At 32.3% G+C, this 27,340-nt stretch overlaps 1 protein-coding gene across 2 annotated transcripts; it reads right to left on the bottom strand.

Moving 5' to 3' along the window:
- Positions 1-81: 81 nt before the first annotated feature.
- On the bottom strand, positions 82-25,495 carry LOC143046076 (pentatricopeptide repeat-containing protein 1, mitochondrial-like). Of its 2 annotated transcripts, none has more exons than XM_076219057.1 (9): positions 25,324-25,495; positions 14,077-14,730; positions 12,524-12,644; positions 11,570-11,710; positions 10,615-10,932; positions 9,471-10,172; positions 8,233-8,349; positions 6,875-7,057; positions 82-502 (listed from the first exon to the last, which is right to left on the bottom strand). In XM_076219057.1, exons 2-9 carry the CDS (start codon positions 14,718-14,720, stop codon positions 341-343), a joined length of 2,388 nt encoding a protein of 795 aa, XP_076075172.1. In that variant the 5' UTR covers positions 14,721-14,730; positions 25,324-25,495; the 3' UTR covers positions 82-340. The 2 variants fall into 2 exon arrangements, with proteins under 2 accessions (XP_076075172.1, XP_076075173.1); XM_076219058.1 differs by having other exon boundaries at positions 25,393-25,492.
- Positions 25,496-27,340: the final 1,845 nt, after the last annotated feature.

Genomic DNA, 27,340 nt, shown 5'->3' with positions numbered 1-27,340 from the left:
TGCATGAAATAATTTCTGAATTTACAGTATATCAATATTTTCTAGTATACTTTGAACCTGTATATCATGGATGGCATTTGACTTTTTTGAGTCATCAAACTTAATGATTGAATGAATTTGAAGTGTTTTTTAGTTAAGATTTCATGTGATGATGTATGATTTTGATTTCAGAGGTGCTTACATTACAGTCGATGGTTTTATACAAGGTATAACACGAATACTAATAATTTAAACCATTGGTCTTCAGTGGCATTCAGAAATATTAACAACTTATTTGGTGAATTATGCATCAATTTATTTCTAATATCAGTAGTTTATATTCAATTTCTGAACCAAAATGCTATTTTATTTCTGCCATTTTCTTTTCTCTAAAAGATGTCCAAGGGTGTTCAGGTACATCCAAATCCATTCTATGTAGCCATGACTGGTAAAACTTTTTAAAATCTTCATAATTAGAATCAAATCTTTTATACTCCTTAGTATTAAATTCATTGGCCTTTTCCTAAAATAGACATTAATAAATCCATCAATTTTATTTTAAGTTAGCATAGAGGGGTTTGAGGAATGAAACCTGAATGGAAAAATAAAGAATTATTGTAATAGAAAAAAGATCACAAGCAGAATGTGTTCTCTCATGACTATTTATGACATCTTAAATATATTTGATGTGTAAAGAATAATACTTCAGTCTAGGAAAACATTATTATATATAACTAAGTATCAGTAACTGTACTCTCAGATAGGTATTTCTTCTTTCAAGTTTTTGTGGCAGTTGTTTTTCATACTTTGTATTTTTCTGATGAAACACTCTTTTTAGCTCACCTGACCTGAAAGGTCAAGTGAGCTTTTCTCATCACTTGGCGTCTGTCGTCCGTCGTCCTGCGTCCGTCGTCTGTCGTCCGTAAACTTTTACAAAAATCTTCTCCTCTGAAACTACTGGGCCAAATTCTACCAAACTTGGCCACAATCATTCTTGGGGTATCTAGTTTAAAAAATGTGTGGCGTGACCCGTCAAACCAACCAAGATGGCCGCCATGGCTAAAAATAGAACATAGGGGTAAAATGCAGTTTTTGGCTAATAACTCAAAAACCAAAGCATTTAGAGCAAATCTGACGTGGGTAAAATGGTTGATCAGGTCAAGATCTATCTGCCTTGAAATTTTCAGACGAATAGGACAACCTGTTGTTGGGTTGCTGCCTGTGAAATGGTTATTTTAAGGAAATTTTGCAGTTTTTGGTTATTATCTTGAATACTATTATAGATAGAGATAAACTGTAAACAGCAATAATGTTCAGCAAAGTAAGACCTACAAATAAGTCAACATGACCAAAATTGTCAGTTGACCCCTTAAGGAGTTATTGCCCTTTATAGTCAATTTTTAACAACTTTTCGTCATTTTTTGTAACTTTTCTAAAAATCTTCTTCTCCAAAACTACTTTGCCAAATTTAACCAAACTTGGCCACAATTATCATTGTGGTTTATAGTTTAAAAAATGTGTCCGATGACCCAGCCTGCCAAACAAAATGGCCGACATGGCTAAAATTAGAACATAGTGGTAAAATGCAGTTTTTGCTTTATATCTTTGAAACTAAGACATTTAGGGCAAATCTTTCAAGATTTAAATGTCCATCAGAATAAGATATATCCCCTCACAAATTTTGAGTTGAATCGGACAACCTGTTGTTGGGTTGCTGCCCTAAAATTGGTGATTTTAAGGAAATTTTGCAGTTTTTGGTTATTATCTTGAATACTATTATAGATAGAGATAAACTGTAAAGAGCAATAATGTTCAGCAAAGTAAGATCTATAAATAAGTCAGCACGATCAAAATTGTTAGAGGACCCCTTAAGGAGTTATTGCCCTTTATAGTCAATATTGAACAACTTTTCGTCATTTTTGTAACTTGTATAAAAATCTTTTCTTAAACGACTTGGCCAAATTTAACCAAACTTGGCCACAATCATAATACTAGGGTATCTATTTTAAAAAAAAGTGTCTAATGACCCCGCCTACCAACAAAGATGGCCGACATCAGTAAACACATTAACAGGTGAGCGACACAGGCTCTTGAGAGCCTCTAGTTTTCTTTTAACAGGGTGTTTATATGTTGTTCTGTTAGAGAGTGTTCAGCTTTTACAAACAAATTTTTCAATATGACTGTCAAAAGTCAGGTGGTTGTATTTCAGTAGTTGTTATTGATTGCTGTCTATCATATTTGTTTTTCGTTTATTATTTTGTACAGTAATCAGGCCAGTGGTTTTCTTGTTTAAATTGTTTTAACTACTTGGGGGTTTTAAACAACCTTGACCTCCCATGACGGTCTTGCACTGCCGGTATATTGTTAACATTTTGTCCACTCAGGGCCTTACTAAATAGTTTTTATACGACCCAAAAATTTTTTGGGGATCGTATAATGGTATGATGTCGTCGTCTGCGTCATCTGAAGACACATTGGTTTCCGGATAATAACTTTACTTAAAGTGAATAGATCTTCATGAAATTTTTTCAGAAGGTTCAATACCACAAAAGGAGGTTGGGATTGATTTTAGGGAAGAAGGTCACAACTGATTAGGAATTAAGGGCCCAAAACAAGCATTTTTCTAGTTTCAGGGTAATAACTTGTGTAGAAGTATTTCAATTATTCTGAAATTATACCGCAATGTTTAAAGCCACAAGTAGAAGGTTAGATTCATTTTAGGGGTTATGGGGCCAAAGTTTAGGAATTAAGGGCCAAAAAAGGGTCAAAACAAGCATTTTTCTAGTTTCAAGACAATAACTTGTGTGTAATTGTATGGATCTCTCTGAAATTGTACCACAATGTACCATATAACAAAGGGGAGGCTGTAATTAAGTTTTGGGTTAATTGCCCAAAATATGTAGGAATTAGGGGCAAAAAAAGGGCAAAAAAGAAGCATGTTTCTAGTTTCCAAACAATCATGACAATAACTTGTGTTTAAGTGTTTGGATCTCTCTGAAATTGTACTAACGGTTCAATTCTACAAAGGAAGGCATGGGATTGAGTTTAAGGGTTATTGCTCCAAGGGGGTTTCAAAAAGTTGGGTAGGGGGATTTTTTGTTTACCATTTTTTTAAGGTCTTCCTTTTTTAACTCACCTGGCCCAAAGGGCCAAGTGAGCTTTTCCCATCACTTTGCGTCCAGCGTCTAGTGTCCGTCGTTGTCCGTCGTCATTGTTAACTTTTACAAAAATCTTCTCCTCTGAAACTACTGGGCCAAATTAAACCAAACTTGGCCACAATCATCATTGGGGGATCTAGCTTAAAAAATGTGTCCGGTGACCTGGCCAACCAACCAAGATGGCTGCCATGGCTAAAAATAGAACATAGGGGTAAAATGCAGTTTTTGGCTTATAACTCAAAAACCAAAGCATTTAGAGCAAATCTGACGGGATAAAACTGTTTATCAGGTCAAGATCTATCTGCCCTGAAATTTTCAGATGAATCGGACATTCCGTTGTTGGGTTGCTGCCCCTGAATTGGTAATTTTAAGGAAATTTTGCTGTTTTTGGTTATTATCTTGAATATTATTATAGATACAGATAAACTGTAAACAGCAATTATGTTCAGCAAAGTAAGATTTACAAATAATTCAATGTGACCGAAATGGTTAGTTGACCCCTTTAAGAGTCATTGCCCTTTATAGTCAATTTTAAACCATTTTTCGTAAATCTTAGTTATCTTTTACAAAAATCTTCTCCTCTGAAACTACTGGGCCAAATTAATCCAAACTTGGCCACAATCATCTTTGGAGTATCTAGTTTGAAAAATGTGTCCACTGACCCGGGCATCAAATCAAGATGGCCGCCACGGCTAAAAATGGAACATAGGGGTAAAATGCAGTTTTTGGCTTATAACTCAAAAACCACAGCATTTAGAGCAAATCTGACATGGGGGTAAAATTGTTTATCAGGTCAAGTTCTATCTGCCCTGAAATTTTCAGATGAATGAGACAACCTGTTGTTGGGTTGCTACCCCTGAATAGGTAATTTTAAGGAAATTTTGCTTATTTTGGTTATTATCTTGAATATTATTATAGATAAAGATAAACTGTAAACAGCAATAATGTTCAGCAAAGTAAGATTTACAAAAAAGTCAAATGACCGAAATGGTCAATTGACCCCCTAAGGAGTTATTGTCCTTTATAGTCAATTTTTAACAATTTTCATAAAATGTGTAAATTTTTATTAACATTTTCCACTGAAACTACTGGGCCAAGTTCATTATAGATAGAGATAATTGTAAGCAGCAAGACTGTTTAGTAAAGTAAGATGTACAAACACATCACCATCACCAAAACACAATTTTGTCATGAATCCATCTGCTTCCTTTGTTTAATATTCACATAGATCAAGGTGAGCGATACAGGCTCTTTAGAGCCTCTAGTTTTCAAAATTTTTCAAATTTCAAATTTTGAAAAGTTTCAAGAAATCTCCAATTGCACAGTATTGCATGTATTGTGCAATAGATTTGTTAGATCTTTGACCACATTAATTTTGTGACAAAAACCTATATTGTCAAAAATTGGATCACAATCCAAATTCAGACAGAATCAAGCTTGAATATTGTGACCAAATATGCCCCCAACTGTTCTGGGTTCAACCACTGGGGTCGTATAAAGCTGCGCCCTGCAGAGCACCTGGTTCTCATTGTAGTGAGGGTGGACCCTGACCTTTCATTGATTAAATCTCAACCATTTGGTCTTGGGTGAAAAGTTTCTAATTAGCAATCATACCACATCTTTTTTTCATACTTAGTGCAAAATGTTACTTCCTGATCATTTAAAAATGAATTGTCTGAGGAGGCATGTCTCAAATCAGATATATACATTTTATAGACCAAATATTTCTAACAGTAACAGAGAAACCAACCAAAGTGTGATAACAAAGTTAATCACAGAATCATGGAAAGAGATCATGGTCAGATCATTCCTGTAAGACAGACATGTAATTGTAAACTATATATAATCCTTCATAAAAAATAAAGTTGCTCATTTCTTATAGTAAATTTAAAACTGGCTTAAGCAATGGAACCTTCATATTGATTAAGAAGTACACTAAACCATGAAAATAGGGTCAAGGTTGACTGCTATAAACCAGATAAGAACAAATCATTAGCCATCCTAAACAAAATATAATTTGCCTACATATTCTATCATCTGAATTATTAAGCTATATTGTTTACACCATATCACTACAGCAGAATCCAAATTAGGATACATAATTATTTTACCTCCTATACATTTCTAGGAATATGATTGGTTAAAAGCACCTGTGTGGAGACTATGTATATTCCATTAGTAGGGAGGCGGGTCTTATCAATACACGGTTAGTAGTGGTGTAACGTCCCTTTATATAAACACAAGAGTGCACACGCTGAAATGTCTCGCCTTCTATACTAATCATTGATATTATGTTGATAGTCCTAAGTATAAAGCTAAGCTTTATTACAACTGTCACATAAACTTAACATTAACCAAGATAACTAAACAAAGACCAATGAACCTTGAAAATGAGGTCAAGGTCAGATGAACCATGCCAGGCAGACATGTACAGCTAACAATGCTTCTATACAACATATATAGTTGACCCATTACTTATAGTTTAAGAAAAATAGACCAAACACAAAAACTTAACACTGGGCAATGAACCGTGAAAATGAGGTCACGGTCAAATAAAACCTGCGCGACTGACATAAAGATCATAAAATATTTCCATACACCAAATATAGTTGACCTAAGGCATATAGTATTAGATAAAAAGACCAAAACTCAAAAACTTAACTTTGACCACTGAACCTAAAAATGAGGTCAAGGTCACATGACATCTACCTGCTAGACATGTACACCTTACAATCATTCCATACAACAAATATAGTAGACCTATTGCATATAGTATGAGAAAAACAGACCAAAACACAAAAATTTAACTATAACCACTGAACCATGAAAATGAGGTCAAGGTCAGATGACACCTGCCAGTTGGACATGTACACCTTACAGTCCTTCCATACACCGAATATACTAGCCCTATTGCTTATAGTATCTGAGATATGGACTTGACCACCAAAACTTAACCTTGTTCACTGATCCATGAAATGAGGTTGAGGTCAAGTGAAAACTGTCTGACAGACATGAGGACCTTGCAAGGTACGCACATATCAAATATAGTTATCCTATTACTTATAATAAGAGAGAATTCAACATTACAAAAAATTTGAACTTTTTTTTCAAGTGGTCACTGAACCATGAAAATGAGGTCAAGGACATTGGACATGTGACTGACGGAAACTTCGTAACACGAAACATCTATATACAAAGTATGAAGCATCCAGGTCTTCCACCTTCTAAAATATAAAGTTTTTAAGAAGTGAGCTAACGCCGCCGCCTGATCACTATCCCTATGTTGAGCTTTCTGCAAAAAAAAGTTGCAGGCTGGACAAAAACGGTACAGAGAAAAAAATCTTTAAAAAGGTTTCAACAGAGGATGAAATTGATGAAGATTGAAATCAATTCATAAAACACATTTAAAGCTAGCAAATTGTTATTTTTGGCATCTGTTTTTGTATGATCAATGGAAGTAGTTTCTAACTATGATGCTAAACGGTATTAAAGACTTTCTCATTTTGATAGGTCACTAGTCTAATATCACACGTTAAGATAGTCGGTAAGATAAATTCATTACATATTGTGCTAGTGACGTAATACAGTAAATTCATATGGGGATTCGAGCTTCGCTCTCAACCCATGTGGAATTTCCTGACCCCATGCATACCATATTTAATCACTAGCACACTATGTAACTAATAATGTCTTGCATTCTGTCACTTTTATGCCTCAGGTAAAACAAATAATCAAACCTTTTCTAATATCTTATTTCTGGCCTTCTTAAGCTGAATTTCTATTGTCTGTAAGATTTTGGTATTTGGTTTCAATCCCTCCATTTCCATTTCTTTCAATAAAACCTTTTTATAATAAAAATTTAGATGACTTCTACGTATAAGTGCTCCAAAAACTGTTATATTTGGAGTAATTCCAGCATCCTGTAAGAAATAGTAATCAAGTTTAAGAAATCATAATAACATAGATTAAATGTAATTTGTTTGTAAGGAGAATTTGACATGGAAAGTATAAATTGGGTAGAATACTATGAGATACACATTATTACAAATAATTTTTCATATCATCCCAAGACTGTCATATAGTTTATTCCATGGATGATATTTGGACAGATATGAAAATCAATGTGTTATATTATTTTTGTCATATATTTCCAATAAGTGTAACTGATACAGGGTTCACCTTTAGGGGTCTTCCATTATAACAGACATGGTTTCTAGGAAAGGCATTTCAAAATTGAGGTAACCACCTAAAGAAAGCAAACTTTCCATTATGCTAAAGTATAGACAACACTAACCCATAGTTGAGGAGAAAGTGCCTTCCCTGGGTCCCATATACATGTAAAAAGAAGATGTGGTATGATTGACAATGAACATGATGAGACAACTCTTTGCAAGAAAACAAATGACACAGAAATTAACAACTTTAGGTCACTGTATGGCCTTCAACAATAAACAAATTATGTATGATTTTATAAAAAAGCCTTTATTGGTAATTTGATTTAAAGGACTTGTTTTAGATTCTGTACCATTTCAAATCTGCCAAATGATTATACATGTACTAGTGAAATAAAATGAAAAAGCTACTTATGGGTCATGGACATATTGTGATGTCATAAACTTGGCCTCTTTGGATAGAAGTCCTGACAAAAGTATTAGGACACAATCAGAAACACATAGTGTTGAAATAAATCTTGGTGTGTAAATCTGATGTTTGGCAATCAACAATTAATGTAAAAGAACACTTTTTATTTCCAAATTTTGAAAATATTTTTGCAGAACCCTGAAATCTGTTCAAACCTCAAACCCTGTTATAACTGATCTGAACTTAGCCCTTCTATGATGACATACATCGAATAGCCTAAGGAAACTCAACTTATCAAACCTAAATGACTTTCAAATCTGTATAAAATATTAAGCCCAGGATAGGTTTGGTTAAAAGAGGTTTAACTGTAATCTTGTAAGTCAAATATATATAGTAGTCCTTATCATACTTTTTTATATCTTCAATGATAACAATGCCAGACTCATAGATGTTAATAGTGAATATAAATCAAAGTTACAATTTCAATATAATTAATCCAAAAAGTAAAACGAACCCGTATATTTTGTAGTAGTTCATTACCATCCTTCAAGGTCACACAGGTCATGGCCAGTACACTGTATGTTCTCATGTTTGGAACAAGTTTATAAGATGCTATCACCTGTAGGACTTCCTGGAATAATATAAATGTTATTATACATAGCTGAGAATTTATTGTGATGTGGGATACTGTTTATAAGATATGTAGTTAAATATTCTGATCTTATTCACAGAACAACTGGTGAATAGTTGTCTCATTGACAATCATACCAGATCTCCCTACTTTCATAAAATGAGATCAGTATACAATTTATATATATTTAAACTCGGTTTGGTGAACCAACGCCTGTGTGAATCATTTGGATAGAGTCGCTGAAGTGGATACCTTGGTATGCAGTATAATTTATATAAGAATATGATTGTCAATGAGACAAATATCCACCAAAGTTTTAATGAAAAGAATGTTTAGGCAACAGTTTTGGCCTTCAATAATAATAAATAAAAAAAACATGCTGTATAGCTGCCTATAAAAGTCCCTGACATTGAAAATATGAAACAGTTCAAGTGAGAAAAAAACTGCCTAATTTATAACAAAACAATTTACAAAAAGAATGTGTCCCCAGTACACGGATGCCCTACCCACACTATCATTTTCTATGTTCAGTGGACCGTGAAAATGGGATAAAATCTCTAAGTTGGCATTTAAATTAGAAAGATCATATCATAAGAAACATGTTTACTAAGTTTCAAGTTAATTGGACTTCAACTTCATCAAAAACTACCTTGACCAAAAACTTTACCCTGAAGTGGGACAAACGGATGGACAGACGAAAGAACAAACAGATGCACAGACTAGAAAACATAATGCCCATAAATGGGGCATAAAAAACAAATAAGAGACATGTGAACTAAGGACAACCACTGAAAAAATGTTTTTATAAAATTGAAGTTAAATTATTTAAGTTATCATAAACTACTAGTAAGTCCAAAATTTATGTTATTCTATTTATAGTTTTGATTAAATGCAGTTGGATTTCTTTCACATTTGTATATAACATGCATCCCAATTTATTCACAACTATGCATAAAGTTTCATGTAAACATAGTATGGAGAGTTATGTTAATTAGCTATGTTTAAAATGGGATAAAATGTCTACTTGCTTTCTAACTTTCATATTGTTTTCAAATTTTCCATACCTTGTAACTAATAATGAATAACAAACTATTACATTTACAACATAAACATTAAAATACCTTTGCTGTTGAATACTTCATAGATTTACATCTCTTGTACATTAAATTTGTAAGGAGATCTATATCTGGTTTGACTCCTTTATTTTTCATAAAATCGAGCATTGTCTGTTCTTCCTCTGGACTGATGAGTGCTAACATTTGATCGAATGTTTCCACATTTGGCGTAACATTGTATTTTTCCATATCGGTTAGATATCCCATCATCCCACCAACCATGGCAAACCTGTCACATGGTGTTGATGGATCACTTACTGAGATAATATGGGAAAAATCTTCATTTGGTTTCAAAACATTTGGTAATTTTACTGATGGAACTTTTTCATTTAATGTGGATACTTCAACAATATCCAATGAATTTTTACCCTCTTGATTAGTCATTTTAAGTGTCTCTGGACTTTCTGTTAGCTGTAAATTAAAGCTACAGCTTTCTGATTTCGGAAAAGTGTCATCTAGTTTATTTCCTTTCAGGTCTGTACTTTCTGTAGATGGAAGGGACAAGATGTCTCTTTTGTGTAAAAATTCTTCAGTTTTTCCTGACTTCTCGCCCTTTAACAGTTTTAATGTTGCTGCAGGATTTATTGGTGATAGCAACAGCTTAGTAAGTTTAGGATCATTAATCTCACAGTCTTTTATCACACGTAACATCAAGTTGTATAGCTTAAGATCAGGCTGCACACGTTTTATTAACATCCACCTCCAAATCTATAAGAAACATTTAAAAATAAAAATTTGAAACCTTTACAGACCACCATTAGAAATTTCAACAATGTTTAGTCTAAAATAGAACTATTAAAACATTGACATTAAATTTCCATTATAATTTTAAACATCTTACCTGAACAGCAAAAATTTCAATGACGTTTATTCTGATAGTACTAATAAAACTTTGAAATAACCCCAAAATCCAACACCCTGTTAGACTATCACTTCATCATACTCAAGTCATAATACATTTGTTAAAGTTTTATAATGGCATCATATAGATACTGTAAACCAACTTATATTTTCTGGTACTTTATTTTGGGTTCAGCCTATGAGTCTTATTTCATATAATCCAGGGTTCTTTTTCATCTAGTGAAATTTGTTGAAAGTTTGTGGTTTTACAGTGTAATCCAAGCTGCTGTTACAATTTTTGACATCTTACCTGAACAGCGTACCAGAAGCCAGCTTTTTTATCAGCTATAGCTGCCATCAATAAATGGCTGAAACCTTTCGGCGATATTTTCTCTATGCTTGTTAATTTATCTGCCAAGAGGAAAGCCGTCCTAGCATCCCCACAGAAAGCAAATGCTTTGATCATAGAGTGGTATGTGACTGTGTTTGGTGTGATGTCTTTAACAGCCATGTCTTGTAAGAGGATACTTGCTCTCTGTAAACCATCCTCAGACCATGGTGAGTTAGCACAGGCATTAAATAGAGCAGAGTAGATGTAATCATTTGGTACAATCCCTAGCTTTTTCATCTAAAAAGTATAAAAAATCCTGAAATTATACACTTCCCATTAAAAAAGGACAAACCCACTCAAATATAAGTTTTGGTGAAAACGATTGATTTCAATCTCAATGTAACTGAATAAAATCAGTATGGTATAAAGGCAGGCTTAGGCAACAACCTTTCATTCTTACCCAGTGGGCTGTGGCTCCCTAACAGTTATCCTAAGGAAATCATGGCTTTTCTTTAAAATAATCAACCAGAAGGGTATGATTAGTGTGTAGCACCATGTGACTTCTAATGTTGTACATACATTATGGTATGATTAGTGTGTAGTACCATGTGACTTCTAACGTTGTACATACATTATGGTATGATTAGTGTGTAGCACCATGTGACTTCTAATGTTGTACATACATTATGGTATGATCAGAGTGTAGCACCATGTGACTTCTAATGTTGTACATACATTATGGTATGATCAGAGTGTAGCACCATGTGACTTCTAATGTTGTACATACATTATGGTATGGTTAGTGTGTAGCACCATGTGACTTCTAATGTTGTACATACATCATGGTATGATACATCTAAAGTTTGAGATATTCTGTTTAATATTAATTCTTCTTTTTGTTGTTGCTTTACAATACAACTCCAATGCAAAATACCTGGTTAAAGACTTGAAAAGCTTTCTTTGTATACCCAGCTTCGGCAAGCACAGACAAAAGCTGAGACATGACAAAATTGTTTGGCATTACTCTATCATGTTCCAACATCCAAACATCAAGAACTCTAATAGCTTCTTTAACCTGAAAAAAAAAGATTATTTTATCACATTTCTACATCACACTATCCCACTATTACAGAAGTTCATCCTTAGAATGTAAAGGTTATAGAATATTTGTTCCAACTGGAACAAATATTATGGCATTGTTTATTACAAGGTAAATGCAGAAAAATATATTTTGACAATAAAACAAAGCATTTTCAAACCATTAAGATAAGAACAGAGTTGCAGTGTCCCCTGCTATGCATACTATTTTATATGTACAAGGGCAATAACCTGAAAAAACATAATTTTGGTTCTTTAAAATATTTCAAAATATCTTAGTGAAATGAAGGCTTGATAGTTAATACCCTATAATTACCAATATAATTAATATTTCAAAGGACCATAACTTTTTGAAAAATATTTGATCCATACTAAATCTAGCACTTGTCTTGAGTCATTGAAGATATAAATCTATGATATTAGTTTTATAAAAATCTGTCAAAAAATGTACACACGAGAGTGCTAACAATAGAACAGTCCATAAATTAAATATTTCCAAGGGGCATAACTCTTTAAAAAATTGTTATTCAGCCTGATTTTTAACTTGTTTGAGATAGTGCTAATATAAACCTATGATATAACTTTTATAAAAATCTGGCAAGAATTGTACATGTGAGAACACTAACAGGACCAGAGGTACATGCGCCTGGTATTTCTATGCCCGCCTGTAAAGAGTTACTTGGTGGGCAATAACATCAGTACCAGTAAATACTGGAGTTTCTTGGTGTGACACTTAGTTGTTACACAGTGTTTGGAGTATGAGAATCAGTACTCTCTGTGTGTACTGTACCTTTCCCTGCTTTCCATATTCCTCTATTTTCCTCCCATACCAATCTGGATCATTACGTCTGCCTTTACTAATTAATCTAATGTGAGGTTTCATGTCTTTCTCGTCAAATGGTTCATCAAATCTGTTGTAAGATAAAAAAAATAATTAAAAATCCATTATTAGTTAGCTTGAAATACAAAATATAAAGATAAATGTGAATTTATCCAGGTCAATTGAAAAAACAAAATAGATTTAGTGACCAGACCTTATAGACAAAAGCACATGTTTCTTCTTCAAGCCTTATTTGAGGTACATTTTAATGTATTGGGAGAACAAGAATAGCAAGACACTCAAATGTAGTATATCATGTAAATAATAACAACGAGTCTAAATTGAAAACTACGTTCAAACCTATGATTGCGTTGGATAAAAACCGCAATTTTTATACGTGTGCATGTAAAACAAATTTCGTTGTAGAAGGGTCTAAAAACAGCACAAACAACATTTTCCAAAAGACCAAAAAAGTGAAAAAGTATATTTAAACAAAACGCATTTGACTAACAGGTTGAACAACTGATGTTCTTTAACCCTGCTGACTGCCATTGGCGATTGCCAAATAAAATTGATCACAAGATGTAACAAAATGAATCTTAATATAAATTTAATACTAAACAGAGAAAATTAACTTGTGGCCACGATGTTATGCCACAAACAAACGGTGTCAATATTTTTTTAGTACACCTGATCTGGATTTCGACAATAAATGTCTCTTCAGTGATGTTAGGGATCGAAACGGTATTTGGAAGGCCATTTAAAAATACCCTTATTTTTAGAAAAAGTACTCTCATTTTTAGATAGACTCTTGAATTTTAAGAGTCAATATAGGATGAATGGATCATATAAACCGTAGGGAAAATATGATACAAGCCCAAAAGAAAAAATATAAACGAGTCTAAATTGAAAACTACGTTCAAACCTATGATTGCGTTGGATGTAAATAATAACATATATACACATATACATGGTGTAGACTTGCAAGTTACATTACATGTAGCAATTTCATCTTTGATCATTTGTATGTCACTCATGACAGCATACAATACAATTGTATCAGGGGGATACACATACTACAAAGTCTATGACAAAAATTGACAAAATTCTGACCCATACAATATAAGTAAGCATCAAACAATAAAACTGTTCTGACCTGGACTCTTTGCCCTCGATTATATCTGCTAGCATTCTTTCAGTGTCATCAGATACAATAATTTTCACTATTATTGCACTTGTACTTTTCATTTTTTTTTTATTATACATGTTATACTTGCATTGTAGAGTAACATGACTTTTCTGAACTTATTTTTAGTGTACATTTGAAAGCTCTTCTATGTACAATTAATCATTTCATGGATCAAAATTAAATTCTTGAGGATAAAGTTCATAAAAACTAGTCTTATCACATGTGTCTTTGCTTGTTCTTGTGCATGTACTACAGTCTACATATATGTAGCTATATAGCATGAAATTAAGGTGGTGAAATATTTAAAACTGAATTAAACTTCATTTAATCTTACAATTCTTGTTTACTATCTTCAACTTCATTACTTAAGGTACCAAATGTATTTCTCCATTTTGCATCTTTTTTGCTGAAACTAATTCTGATTTCAGCTTCGGAATTGGATGGGTATCTCTGTCTACTTTGTCTCTGTTTGGTAACTTTATCAAATTGGATATCACTTGTATCAGTATTCCATCTTTTCTTTTGAACATTAATTTTACTTTGATCTCCAGCCAAGGTTCCAAACTGGTCTTCAATATGCAAGTTCTTTACTGATTCCACCATTTCCTTGTCATCTTCAATGCAATCCTCTGACAAGATCCTATTATGTAATCTATATTTCCCTTTTCCCTTATGACTGAAGCTGTTGGTTCCACTGGGCTTTTGAATGTTTTTAAACTCAAAACTTCGTACGTTATTTTCATCTTTTAAATGTGCTGCAGACTGTGAAATTCTTTGATTGCGTTCAGTGTCTTCCTTTGAAAAAACTTTATTTTTATGTATATGAATACTTTTCTGTTTCCCAAGTGTAAAACACACAAATCTAAAATCAGGTTTGATAACACAATGAAAATTTCTTCTAAAATATACAAGCTGTCTGTAAGTTAGTGTTTTTGTGAACATACATGTATGTATAAATGTAGTTTGTAGGTACGACATGATGGTATTTCTGAAAATTAAAAAAAAAATATGTTAACATTAGGTTATAGTATAGACATGATCATGATGATAGACAAACTTGTACATATGCATAAAGAAATTTATTTCATTTTGAAAATCAATCTGAAATTCTAAGTTGAATTTGAGGCTATAAAGAACCTGTGTCGCTCACCTTGGCACCTATGTGCATATTCAACAAAGGACACATTCAGACAAGAATAAAATTCATGACAAAAATCTCTGTTTTGTTGATCTTGTATGCTGAACATTTAGTCTGTTTAGTTTTTTCTCTGAATTCTTTAGTTTTTGCAACAAGAAAGGAAGTAGGAAGTGTAAAACAAATCCTTTAAACTTAAAGAAAATTACTCCTATAAAGATGACAGTTAGTCTACTATCTTTATCGACACCCAAAAACTGTTACAAATGATCACGATTGATTTAAGTCAATTATCAAACTGTTCTTTACCAAGAGGCTGTCAGGTTGACAGCAAACCAGATTTTCCTGTATGAACATTTTTGTATGATAAATTTGCAGATCTGGATTCCACACAAGTAAAACAAATAAATGAATTTGAGTAGGGTTCAGAAATGGAAAGATAAAATAAAGAAAACAATGTAAGTATCACTTTTAACTACTTATGGTTCCTCATCATGATCATAACCTTTGAACAAATATGGCTGTATTTACACCACAAATTTCACTCCGAGTACAGATATACCTGTGCACTGGGAAAAGTTTCAGAGCATGGGTGGATCTAGTTATTTTGTTTCAGAATTTCAAAAAGTTAACTGGATTTTGTTTTTTCATTTTAATTTCATTCCTGGCTGCAGAAGGTGCTTATAGATAATAAGAGCTGGAAAAAGGTTTGAGAATCTCCCCTCATTTAATATGTTTAATAAATGTCATGAATAGTAGGTTTATTATTTATTTACTGGGTATGTATTTCTGTCTTTGGTGTTCTTGCATTTGTTTTTGCTGTATTACCATCATGTACATGATGTAGTGTTGTCATTTTAGTGGTATAGTTAACATTACCCTAAAGCGTGGGTGTTTGGCTAGCAGCAAAATGAGGTTCAACCCACCATTTTTCTTAAAATGTCCTTTACCAAGTAAGTATTATCGCAGTTGTCATCTAATACATGTAGTTTGTTTCTATGTAAGTTGCATTGATGTTTGTTTTATTGTTGCACTTCAGTGTTCTGTTGTTTTGTTGTTTTTCTCTTATAGTTGATGTGTCCCTCAGTTTTAGTTTGTACCATGATTTGTTTTCTCTTAATGGATGTATGACTTTTGAACAGTGGTATACATTACTACTATTGCCTTTATATATTGATTTAAATGGACAATAGTTGGACTCTGCAATCAACAGGTGATTTAAACTGTGTAAATAAGTTGACTGTATCAAATGAAACTCATATGTTACTTTCTTTTGCTATCTTCTGCAAACTCGAAAAAAATGCACATCAAACATGTAAAAATTCAGGTAATTTTTTTTATTGCCTGTATTAAGCTGAATATATCGATGTCTAGCTGTCCTTAAAACTTTCTTATATGTATCGTTTGTGTGTACTCATAGTAAATTTTGAGCTTGCGTTAATTATAACAAGGCCATATTTTTTAAATTCTTGTAAAAACTTGTGAAAGTCTACAATGCAACAACATTAAATGCTAAAATCTTGAAATCGACTTTGCAATGTACAAGCTTTTGTTTTGATATTAAAGGGTGTTTTAACTACCTTGACTGCCCATGAAAGTCTTACATGGTCTTTTTTCTATCCATGGTAATTAATATATATGGATAGTTGACTTTCATGTAGCTTCCAATAGATAGAAACAAGTGCATATGTTGCAATGACTAACAGTACAACTGTCAAAACAGTGACATCAGATCAATAGATATAAGAAGAAGTAGTATGAGTGCCAATGACACACCTCTCCATCCCAGTCACAGTTTGTAAAAGAAAACCATTATACATGCAGGTCAAAGTACGGCCTTCAACACAGAGCCTTAGATCACACAAAACAGCAAGCTATATAGGGCCCTAAAAATTATTATTCTAACTCTATTCAAACAACATGCAGTATATAACCAGATGCTCCGCAGGGCACAGCTTTATACGACCGCAGAGGTTGAACCCTGAACGGTTGGGGCAAGTATGGACACAACATTCAAGCTGGATTCAGCTCTAAATTTGGATTGTGATTAAATAGTTGACACAGCATAGGTTTCTGACACAGAATGAATGTGGTCTAATGAACTTAAAAAAAAATGTTTGCCTTTGAGCAATTCACTATGCTGTTGAATATTAATCCTCTCAAAAAAATGTTTGAAGAAATTTTCTTTTTATTTATGAAATCTGAAATGAAAAAAATTGACCCTCCAATTTATTTTTCACATCCCCTTTCCCTTATTTCAAAACTGATCTCAATTCAAATTTCTAATGAAGTTTGCAACAATAACTACTCATTTAAATACATCATAAAATATTAAAATGTAAAAAAAGTGCTTGTTATCACTGAATGGTAAAGATTGTTTTAATCTATCAGTTGGTAGTAAAAGTGAATATACATTGTATATTGTATAAAACAATGATTTAAGTTGATTCAACTACTATTCTGGACAAAGAAAGATAACTCCAATTGAAATCCAATTGGAATTTCTTGCTATTGCACAATATTGTGCAATTAGATATTTCTTGCTATTGTGGAATACTGTGCAATTGAAAATATTTGCTATTGCACAATACTGTGCAATTGAAGATTTCTTGCTATTGCACAATACTGTGCAATTGAAGATTTCTTGCTATTGCTGAATACTGTGCAATTGAAAATTTCTTGCTATTGCACAATACTTAATATAATAATTTTGGATCCTGATTTGGACCAACTTGAAAACTGGGCCCATAATCAAAAATCTAAGTACATGTTTAGATTCAGCATATCACAGAGGCCCAATAATTCAATTTTTGTTAAAATCAAACTTAGTTTAATTTTGGACCCTTTGGACGTTAATGTAAACCAATTTTAAAACGGGACAAAAAATTAAGAATCTACATACAGTTAGATTTGGCATATCAAAGAACCCCAATTATTCAATTTTTGATGAAATCAAACAAAATTTAATTTTGGACCCCGATTTGGACCAACTTGAAAACTGGGCCAATAATAAAAAATCTAAGTACATTTTTAGATTCAGCATATCAAAGAACCCCAAGGATTCAATTTTTGTTAAAATCAAACTAAGTTTAATTTTGGACCCTTTGGAACTTAATGTAGACCAATTTGAAAAAGGGACCAAAAATTAAGAATCTACATACACAGTTAGATTTGGCATTTCAAAGAACCCCAATTATTCAATTTTTGATGAAATCAAACAAAGTTTAATTTTGGACCCCGATTTGGACCAACTTGAAAACTGGGCCAATAATAAAAAATCTAAGTACATTTTTAGATTCAGCATATCAAAAAACCCCACGGATTCAATTTTTGTTAAAATCAAACTAAGTTTAATTTTGGACCCTTTGGACCTTAATGTAGACCAATTTGAAAACGGGACCAAAAATTAAGAATCTACATACACAGTTAGATTCGGCATATCAAAGAACCCCAATTATTCAATTTTTGATAAAATCAAACAAAGTTTAAATCTGGACCCTTTGGGCCCTTTATTCCTAAACTGTTGAGACCAAAACTCCCAAAATCAATACCAACCTTCCTTTTATGGTCATAAACCTTGTGTTTAAATTTCATAGATTTCTATTTACTTATACTAAAGTTATGGTGCGAAAACCAAAAAAAATGCTTATTTGGGTACCTTTTTGGCCCCTAATTCCTAAACTGTTGGGACCTAAACTCCCAAAATCAATACCAACCTTCCTTTTGTGGTCATAAACATTGTGTTTAAATTTCATTGATTTCTATTTACTTAAACTAAAGTTATTGTGCGAAAACCAAGAATAATGCTTATTTGGGCCCTTTTTTGGCCCCTAATTCCTAAACTGTTGGAACCAAAACTCCCAAAATCAATCCCAACCTTTCTTTTGTGGTCATAAATCTTATGTCAAAATTTCATAGATTTCTATTTACTTAAACTAAAGTTATAGTGCGAAAACCAAGAAAATGCTTATTTGGGCCCTTTTTGGCCCCTAATTCCTAAAATGTTGGGACTAAAACTCCCAAAATCAATCCCAACCTTCCTTTTGTGGTCATAAACCTTGTGTTAAAATTTCATAGATTTCTATTCACTTTTACTAAAGTTAGAGTGCGAAAACTAAAAGTATTCGGACGACGACGACGACGACGACGACGACGCCAACATGATAGCAATATACGACGAAAAATTTTTCAAATTTTGCGGTCGTATAAAAAGAGAGAAACAAGAACACTTATGAACCATATCAACAAACAACAACCACTGAACATCACAATCCTGACACGAACAATAACTTCATAGATTTATAGCTCGTTAAGGTATATTCATGGTATACACCCATCTTGGATTGCAGTACAAAATCGGTCTAGTTTTATGCAACAAAATCTGCAAATTTTGAAACAGATCTGCAATTTAAAGTCATAAGAAACGAGTGACCGGTGAAAAAAATATAGTTCTTCCAATTCTCGAACCAATGCATACAAACATCATAAACTTAGTCTTCTGTGCACGAATTTATCAATTTTTTCGTGTAAATTTCGTATAATCGTCAATTTTTTTTTCAATTGGTCAGTGTTGTTGTGAAAATATGGCAGGTAATTAAAGTTTGTGTTTTGAAGCCGAAGTTTAAGGATTGTCACCTGTTTGTCAACAATCGACAAAAAATCAACAAAAAGCACGGAAATTGAGCATGTGTTTAACATGTAAATACAGCTAATAGTTTATTTTAAGGACATCCATGCGTATTGTGATCATCGGATTTTTACTACATGCCAGATGGGTCACACTGAGGTCACTTTGCATACGGAAAATATGTCGGGGGAAGCAATTAAAATAAAGTAAACTTCTTCTAAGTACATGAAGTATGAATAAATACTCTAGTTCAGGGAAGCAATGCGCATGTGCAAGATCGATCGTGATTTTGCGTTATCGACTAATTAGATACGAGATTTGATAAACTGGGGGCATTATCAGTTTATTGATTTACCAGATCGACATCGTTATTACTGTAGTCATATGCATAATTTATTTTCACATGCTAATATAGATACATTACAATGAAAATCTAAGTATCTTTCAAAACCAAATACTACTTTATATCGTTTATAAATACAAAGTTTGTTACATTCTTCTAAAGCTGAAGATTCCACTGACATATTAAAACAGACTATTTTGACCGTTATGTTAATTAATCTTAATTACAAAAGGAACGGTTAGATATATGTCACCTGACTTTGAATGTTACCTTCACGCAAAAATGGACAGATTCATGCTGTGATGTTCACTTAGCAGATCATCTGTATATTACCATATCTGAGGAACTGATCTTAGGTCATAAAAATAAAAGTCAATCAACACCTAGGCCATATGGTATCATAAAGTTTTACCTTAAACTATTAATCTCACCAGGCGACAGTTAGAGACAATTTATATACCCTTAATAATCGTAATCATGTTCTGACAGTTAGGTACCATTAAAATATATGTTCAAAATGCTAGCCCTGATTGCATGCATGTATTTACATAAATGTTTTGTGCTTAATTCAAATGCATCGGATATTGACAATTTTTGAAAGGAGGGGGAGATGGGTCGTTCAGCATTTTATTTTGATATATTGTGAAGCATACATAATATTGTATACAGAACATCTAGTTAATTCCAATATTAATTACATACTTTTAATGCACAGTAATGTCGTAAATTTATCTTTGTGTCAGAAAATTCACGTTAGTAGGTAGAAAAATGATACTAAATGCGATTTTTTTTGTTATACTACAATTACTATAGAAAAAAGACCCCCCCCCCTAGACAAAAAGAAAACAATTATTGTCGTCTTGTCGAAAGCAAGGAGGTCTTTAAGATCTATGAGTGAAATAGCTGCCTATCTTTTGACAAACATCCTTCTTTTTGACAAGTTTCGCGAAAGCGATACTTAGCGATGCTGGGTTCCGTCGTCAGCATTCACGCCGACTAATTCAGCATTTAGGTTCAGTCTGTGGTTAAAGTTTTGTTTTACATCAAAATCGTTGTCAAACATAATGGAATTTCGGGAAATTGGGAGCTTCTTTCTGTCCAAAATACAGTATCCAGGGCAAAATTTTGCAAATATTTATTTTCATTTTTCCGTAGTTTACTACTAGATGGACTTCGTTTTTCATGAACAGTTAATTTCATGTTTTCTCTGAAGTAAAGGTTTTCGTGCAGTCGTCAATAACCGTTTTGTTTAATCGTCCAGTTGCAAGTGAAATGCATATTCATGCAGGTCAAGATCATGATACTGATATATGAATGTTGAAACTATTTTGTTCTACATTGCGCTGGACTTTCACTCGTGTGTTCAAAATGCAACAGTCAGAGTAAAGACATTTATATATCTTATAAGTGGGTGCGGCTTTTTTGCTAAGATTTTAATTCCATATGACGATCTGTATAGCTGTTTGATTTTATGGGAACTTTATATTTTTATTATGGTTTGAACAAGGAACGTATATACTGTACCAAGGTTTAACGGTCAGATTATTTATACAATATTGAAAACATAACATTTATGAAGCCATGATGTTTATTTTTTATTGAATACATCGCATAATATCATTCATTACGACTATGGAGGCTTGTATAGGGTATATTGGGATACAGGATATTTGCCATTTTAATTTTAGAGATATGGGATATTTGTCCTAAAAGTAAATGGGATATGGGATATTGATGCATTTATAAGGATATTGAATTTTTAACATGAAAAAAAAAATAGTGGAATTTAAAAGTTAAATACAGTAATATTTACATCTCACTTGATAAAATTGCCAAAAAAAGTTTAATATTGAAGGTCACTTTAGTGCTTTGTTGATTTTCATTGAGTTTATGGTCGTTTAATTTAAAAGTCATCCAAACCCAACCAAGCAAAAAGTATTTATCTATTTTCAATATTTATATGCTCATATGTAGTGATAATTTTAAAAGTATTTGTTTTGCTTTCCATACTTCGTTCCTTATTGTTAATTTTCTTTTTTTGGATGGTGATGTTCCTTTGGCAATATCTTGCGGTGTTTGTATATCACAACTCCTCCGCTATGCCCGTGTCTGTTCTAACGTTTCGAATTTTAATGAACATAATCTATGTATTACTGGTAAATTATTAAGTCAGGGATTTCGTTATCACAAATCACTTAAAATCTTTACTAAATTCTTCCTTAGATGTAAAGATTTGGTTTTGAAGTTTGGTTCTACCTGTAGAAAACTTATTTCAAACGGGATAGCACATCCTCATTTTACAGAGATGTTGTTTACCATGCCATTGGATGTTGGATGTGTAATGATAGATAATTTAGTCTCAGATGCATTTCTTTTTTTATTAGTTGTTATTGGCTTTGAACTAGTTGTCAGTAACTGCGAGTACTCTCAGATCTGTACTTAGTTTTTTTGTTGTTGATGTGATGGTACAAGTACTCGGTCACGTCCACTCTGTGTTTTTATTAGATGTATTTCTATGTGTATCCACCTGATGAGTTAAGCCTTTTTCAACTGATTTGTATAGTTCGTTCTTATTTTGTACTGTTACACCACTGTCCAAGGTTAAGGGGAGGATTGGGATCCCGCTAACATGTTTAACCTCGCCACATTCTGTATGTATGTGCCTGTCTAAAGTCAGGAGCATGTAATTTAGTGGTTGTTGTTTGATTTTGTGTTACATATTGTTTTTTGTTCATTTTTTTATACACAAATTAGGCCGTTAGTTTTCTCGTTTGAATTGTTCTACATTTGTCATTTCAGGACCTTTTATAGCTAACTATGCGGTATGAGCTTTGTTCATTGTTGAAGGTCGTATAGTGACCTATACTTGTTAATTTCCGTGTCACTTGGTCCCTTGTTAAGAGTTGTCTCATTGGCAATCATAACACATCTTCTTTTTTGATATTATATGCTCATATGCATTGATAATTTTCTTGAAATAGATTCTTGTTAGATGTATCCATCTGATGAGTTAAGCCTTATTGTTGTCAATATTTTTATTTATTTTGATGCTTTATATGATTACAGGATATTTTCTAGTGTTTTACCTCTTATTGTTTACGTGGCGAGAATCTTCAGAGGTCTCCACGTTTCACAGATTGCTCTGATGTGCAACGGCTGTTATGTCAGACAAGCTGGGGCCGAGGGACGTCAGAGCATGTATTATATAAAAAAAAGTAGACATTTCGCCGTATAAAATGGATGCCTTGTTTGAATTTGAAATAATCTCTTAAATAGCTTTTTAAAAGCTTAAACTATGTTAATAACGAATAATTACTAAATAATCAATGTAAATTAATATATTTTTCTTTTATTACTGGTGTTTTGAGGAAGGAAATTAAAAAAAAAAGGTAACAAACATATTGTGATCTATGAAATTCATAAAGTTCAAGATCACAGAGTCAAATGTAGGGTTATGTCTTTGCAAAACAAGGCTGTGCACATTTTGCCTGCTTTAAAAATTTTGCAACAGTTAAGTTTAATGTAAGTGCATTAGCAGAAAGCTTTCTTGTGTTAGATTTTGAGTTATTGAACTTGCATGCTAAATATCCACTTTTTGATAGGACATGCTCTGACGTCCCACAATCTCAGCTTGTCTGGCAAAACAGCCGTTGGTTGTCAGAGCAATCTCCGACAAGAGACAGGGTTGAGTCCTTCTGTTCTTTCCAACATAGGTTAACGTGTAGAATGAAGTTTCTAATCAATGAAAGAAGAATGCTATCAAAATGAAATTTTACAGTCATATGCATCCCAGTTTGAACAATTAAAAAAAAAAGTCTGAAATTAGACTCCTTACACTAAATTTATCGTTTAAGATCACATAAAAAGATAATGCTCTAAGATGGAACACTTCATCTTTGGACACATATATTCTTATTTAACACTGGAAGTATGCACTGTAAATTTCCTTTACCACAGTTTGTTTTCCCTTCATATTCTAGTTCAACAAGGAATATAATTTTAATCAAATGTTAGTATTTTGAAAATAAATAATATAATTTGGTCATTTTCAGTCAAAATTGTTGAAGTTGTGATGATGCGGGGAAAAATGGGCTTGGGAATGAATTTATAATGATTTTTTGGGATATATCAAAATAGTTTTAGGGATATGGGATATTTGTAAAAAATATTTATCATGTTTATTGGGATATTAGGGGTAAACATTATAGGGATACAGGATATTGGGATAAAAACTTAATGGGATATGGGATATTGATACCCCCCCTAAACAAGCCTCACTATGTGTTATGACCAGCAAAAACTTTTCAAAAAGCTCCGTCTTACATGACAATCATATGGTTTAGATTGTTTATCTATATTCTCCCGAAAAAAGGCTAAAGAGAATATATTATGTAGTGTCACCATTGTATGCTATACTCTTTTGGCAATTAATGCCATTACGCCAGCATGTTTCTGGAAATTATTCTCAATCAACAAAAAATTATATTTCTGCACATAAACTTCAAAGTTCTTAACAGCTTCCAGGGACTTGAAGGACCTCGTTCCTTCTTTATCAAACATTTCGTTTTGGCTTTTTGCAAGCAGTAATTTCAATTTTCTTTTCCAATTTTCTCCCGTAATTTTTAAACACTATGTCCCGAAATTTTTCAAAATATTACTTATTTTACTTTATTACACATAAACATAAACAAACAAAAAACAGATGACACTCAACGACTTCACAGGTAAACGGGAAAGCGACAGGCGTCCTAATAAACGCCTATTAAACACCGAATATTGATGTGTACCATATATGACTTTGCCCCCAGTTCAACCAAATCTCGTATATTCTCGCATGAGTTTTAATTAAACGCTTGACCCACTCAGAATTCTAGGTCGCGAACAAGCTTTCCCTGAACTACTGTATTAAAGAATTTTCTTCAGAAAAGAGTATATATGTACATAAGTTTTATAATGAAAACTATCCATTGAGTTTCAAAAAAACATATGCATTATTTTTTTTGATTTGAGGTTTCTTATGACTTTTATGTTTATTTATATAAAGAAAACTTGGTGATTAATTGTATTAATCCAAAAATTTAAACAAATATTAAATTTAGAATTTAAAGAATCATTTTGTTCAAAAAAAGCCATTTAAGGGGTGATAACTTGTATAGTAAAAAATATATATGGACCGAAAGGGAAATTTAAAATTTTTACTTGTAGCAAGAAAACAAGTCAGTGACACCATTTTTTATTTTTATTTTCTTAAAGCATACATCTTTGCTCACAATTTATTTCAAAAATTCTATCTCTGACATAAATTTTTTTTAAGCACACAAATGTGTTTTTCATGACAATCTAACCAAATCTATACAATTTTCAACGACTCATAGCTTGGAAAATAGCACGGTGACCCATACTTTTTATTATATGGTTGAAAAAAGCAAAGAAAATTCTATGGACAAACATATATATATATATACTTATGATCTACCTTAAATGGTGTTGTTTTTCTAATTCGTGCCTTGGGCTAAATATGATATTGTACTTGGCAATCGTTTACCTCTACTTAACGTAGTACACAACATGTATTACACTGTATGCAAAGAACACATTTTTCATGCTTTGTGATTTGGCTCAATATAAGTAATGGGGAATAACATAAGCATATAGTGGTTAAATATGTATGCTCTGTATAAGCCTCCTTTCTTAAGAGCACCACATTAAGTTATGTGTAAGGGAGGGCATTTTTTTCGAATGTAGGAAAAAAAGTCACAGGAAAAAAAGTCACGGAAAAAAAGTCACAGGAAAAAAAGTCACAGGAAAAAAAGTCACAGGAAAAAAAGTCACAATTAATATTTTGTATGAAAACTGTCATATGATCTGCACTTATATATTGGTAATGACTTTTGTCATGAGAATCCTTCAATTACATGTTAAACAAACAAAGCATCCCCATTAACAATAATTATGTAATTACAACATTTATTGACAGTGACTGTTGAGATTAATTAGTGGCTTCTTGTGGCACCTTTCCCTTTTTTGCAGACCTTTCACTTCCTCTTTTGGAAGGAAGCCCTACCCATGAAAAACAACTAGGGCTTATCATGAATGAAAAGGAAACAAATGGCTTATCCTGTTTGTTTAAGAGTTTGGTTTTAAAAAGAGAACATAAATTATTACACTTTTCATTTTTTTGGTGTATTTATTAAAAAAAAAAATGATGAAAAACATATATTTTTTTATTTTATTAACCCATAAATAAAACGAAATCTGTTAATATCGATGTGCGCTTTACCTATATAAATTTTAAAAGCTTTTATTTAAAAATAATTGATCTGATACACTTTTACTAGTAGTATTATTTTTATTTAACAAAACTACATTTTTTTAAATTATCTATTTCATACAGCTGATATACAAAATCACTTTTGTCATGTGCATTCCAACATACTTCTTATAAAACATTTTATATACTTCTTTCAAATAATTTTATAATTGTGACTTTTTTTCCTGTGACTTTTTTTCTTGAGACTTTTTTTCCTGTGACTTTTTTTCCTAGAGGTTTTGTGACTTTTTTTCCTGTGACTTTTTTTCCTGTGACTTTTTTTCCGTTGACCTTTTTTTCTACTGTATTGGCAAATCGTAATGGGATTCTTATAAGAATAAATAGTTAAACGGGGTTAAATAAAAGGCACTGGCTACGGTTACATGGAAATGTAACAATAATAAAAATATTATTGTTACATTGGAGACTAAATGCCGGAATGCATGGTTGGGTAAGGACCGGTTTAATTACGAATGTAACAATAATTATTGAGGCTACGGTTACATTGCGTTATTGTTACATGAAAAAAGCAATGAACGCTGGGACTAGTAATATGTACTAAATAATAAAAGTTGAGGACATTTATTACAAAAATTTATAACATACAATTTATTTACTGTAATTTTTTATTTACAATGACAATTTCTACAAATCCGGTAAGTTGTTTTTAAAGTCCGACACATTTTTGATGAACGAAATTACGTTCTCCACGGATACGTGTACATACAGAATTTCTTAGTATTTAAGTTACAGTTAGCAAACTTTGCTTATGATTATCAATTTGCGTCAAGTTATAAAGCTGTATGAAATGTATGTCTTGGCAGATATTGTTTCAGTTTCGTTTAAAACCAGTCCCAAAATTTATTTATTTCACCATAAACAATATTGGTCCAAAGTATAATGACAGTAACAAGAGTAGGTGTGCAGTTAAATACTTTAAAAAAGTGAAACCATTTAACTATATTTTTCGCCTTTGACTGTCACACTCCTAATCTTGAGTAGTATCTTTAAGAACATCAAAACCATTAATACGTAGTAAAACTATTCAAGTTGTACACCATTTGTTGAATAATAATATTTTATTATTTATCAGTATTAAATTACAAGTATTGTTTAGTACATATGAAAGAATGAAGCAATACAACTATAGAAAATTTAAGTTTAATCAATCCAGCGTACATTG

Source organism: Mytilus galloprovincialis, chromosome 9 (assembly GCF_965363235.1).
Source record: "Mytilus galloprovincialis chromosome 9, xbMytGall1.hap1.1, whole genome shotgun sequence".
NCBI lineage: Eukaryota > Metazoa > Mollusca > Bivalvia > Mytilida > Mytilidae > Mytilus > Mytilus galloprovincialis.
Note: the sequence above shows the minus strand (reverse complement) of the source record. Positions and strands in the feature narration are given on the sequence as shown.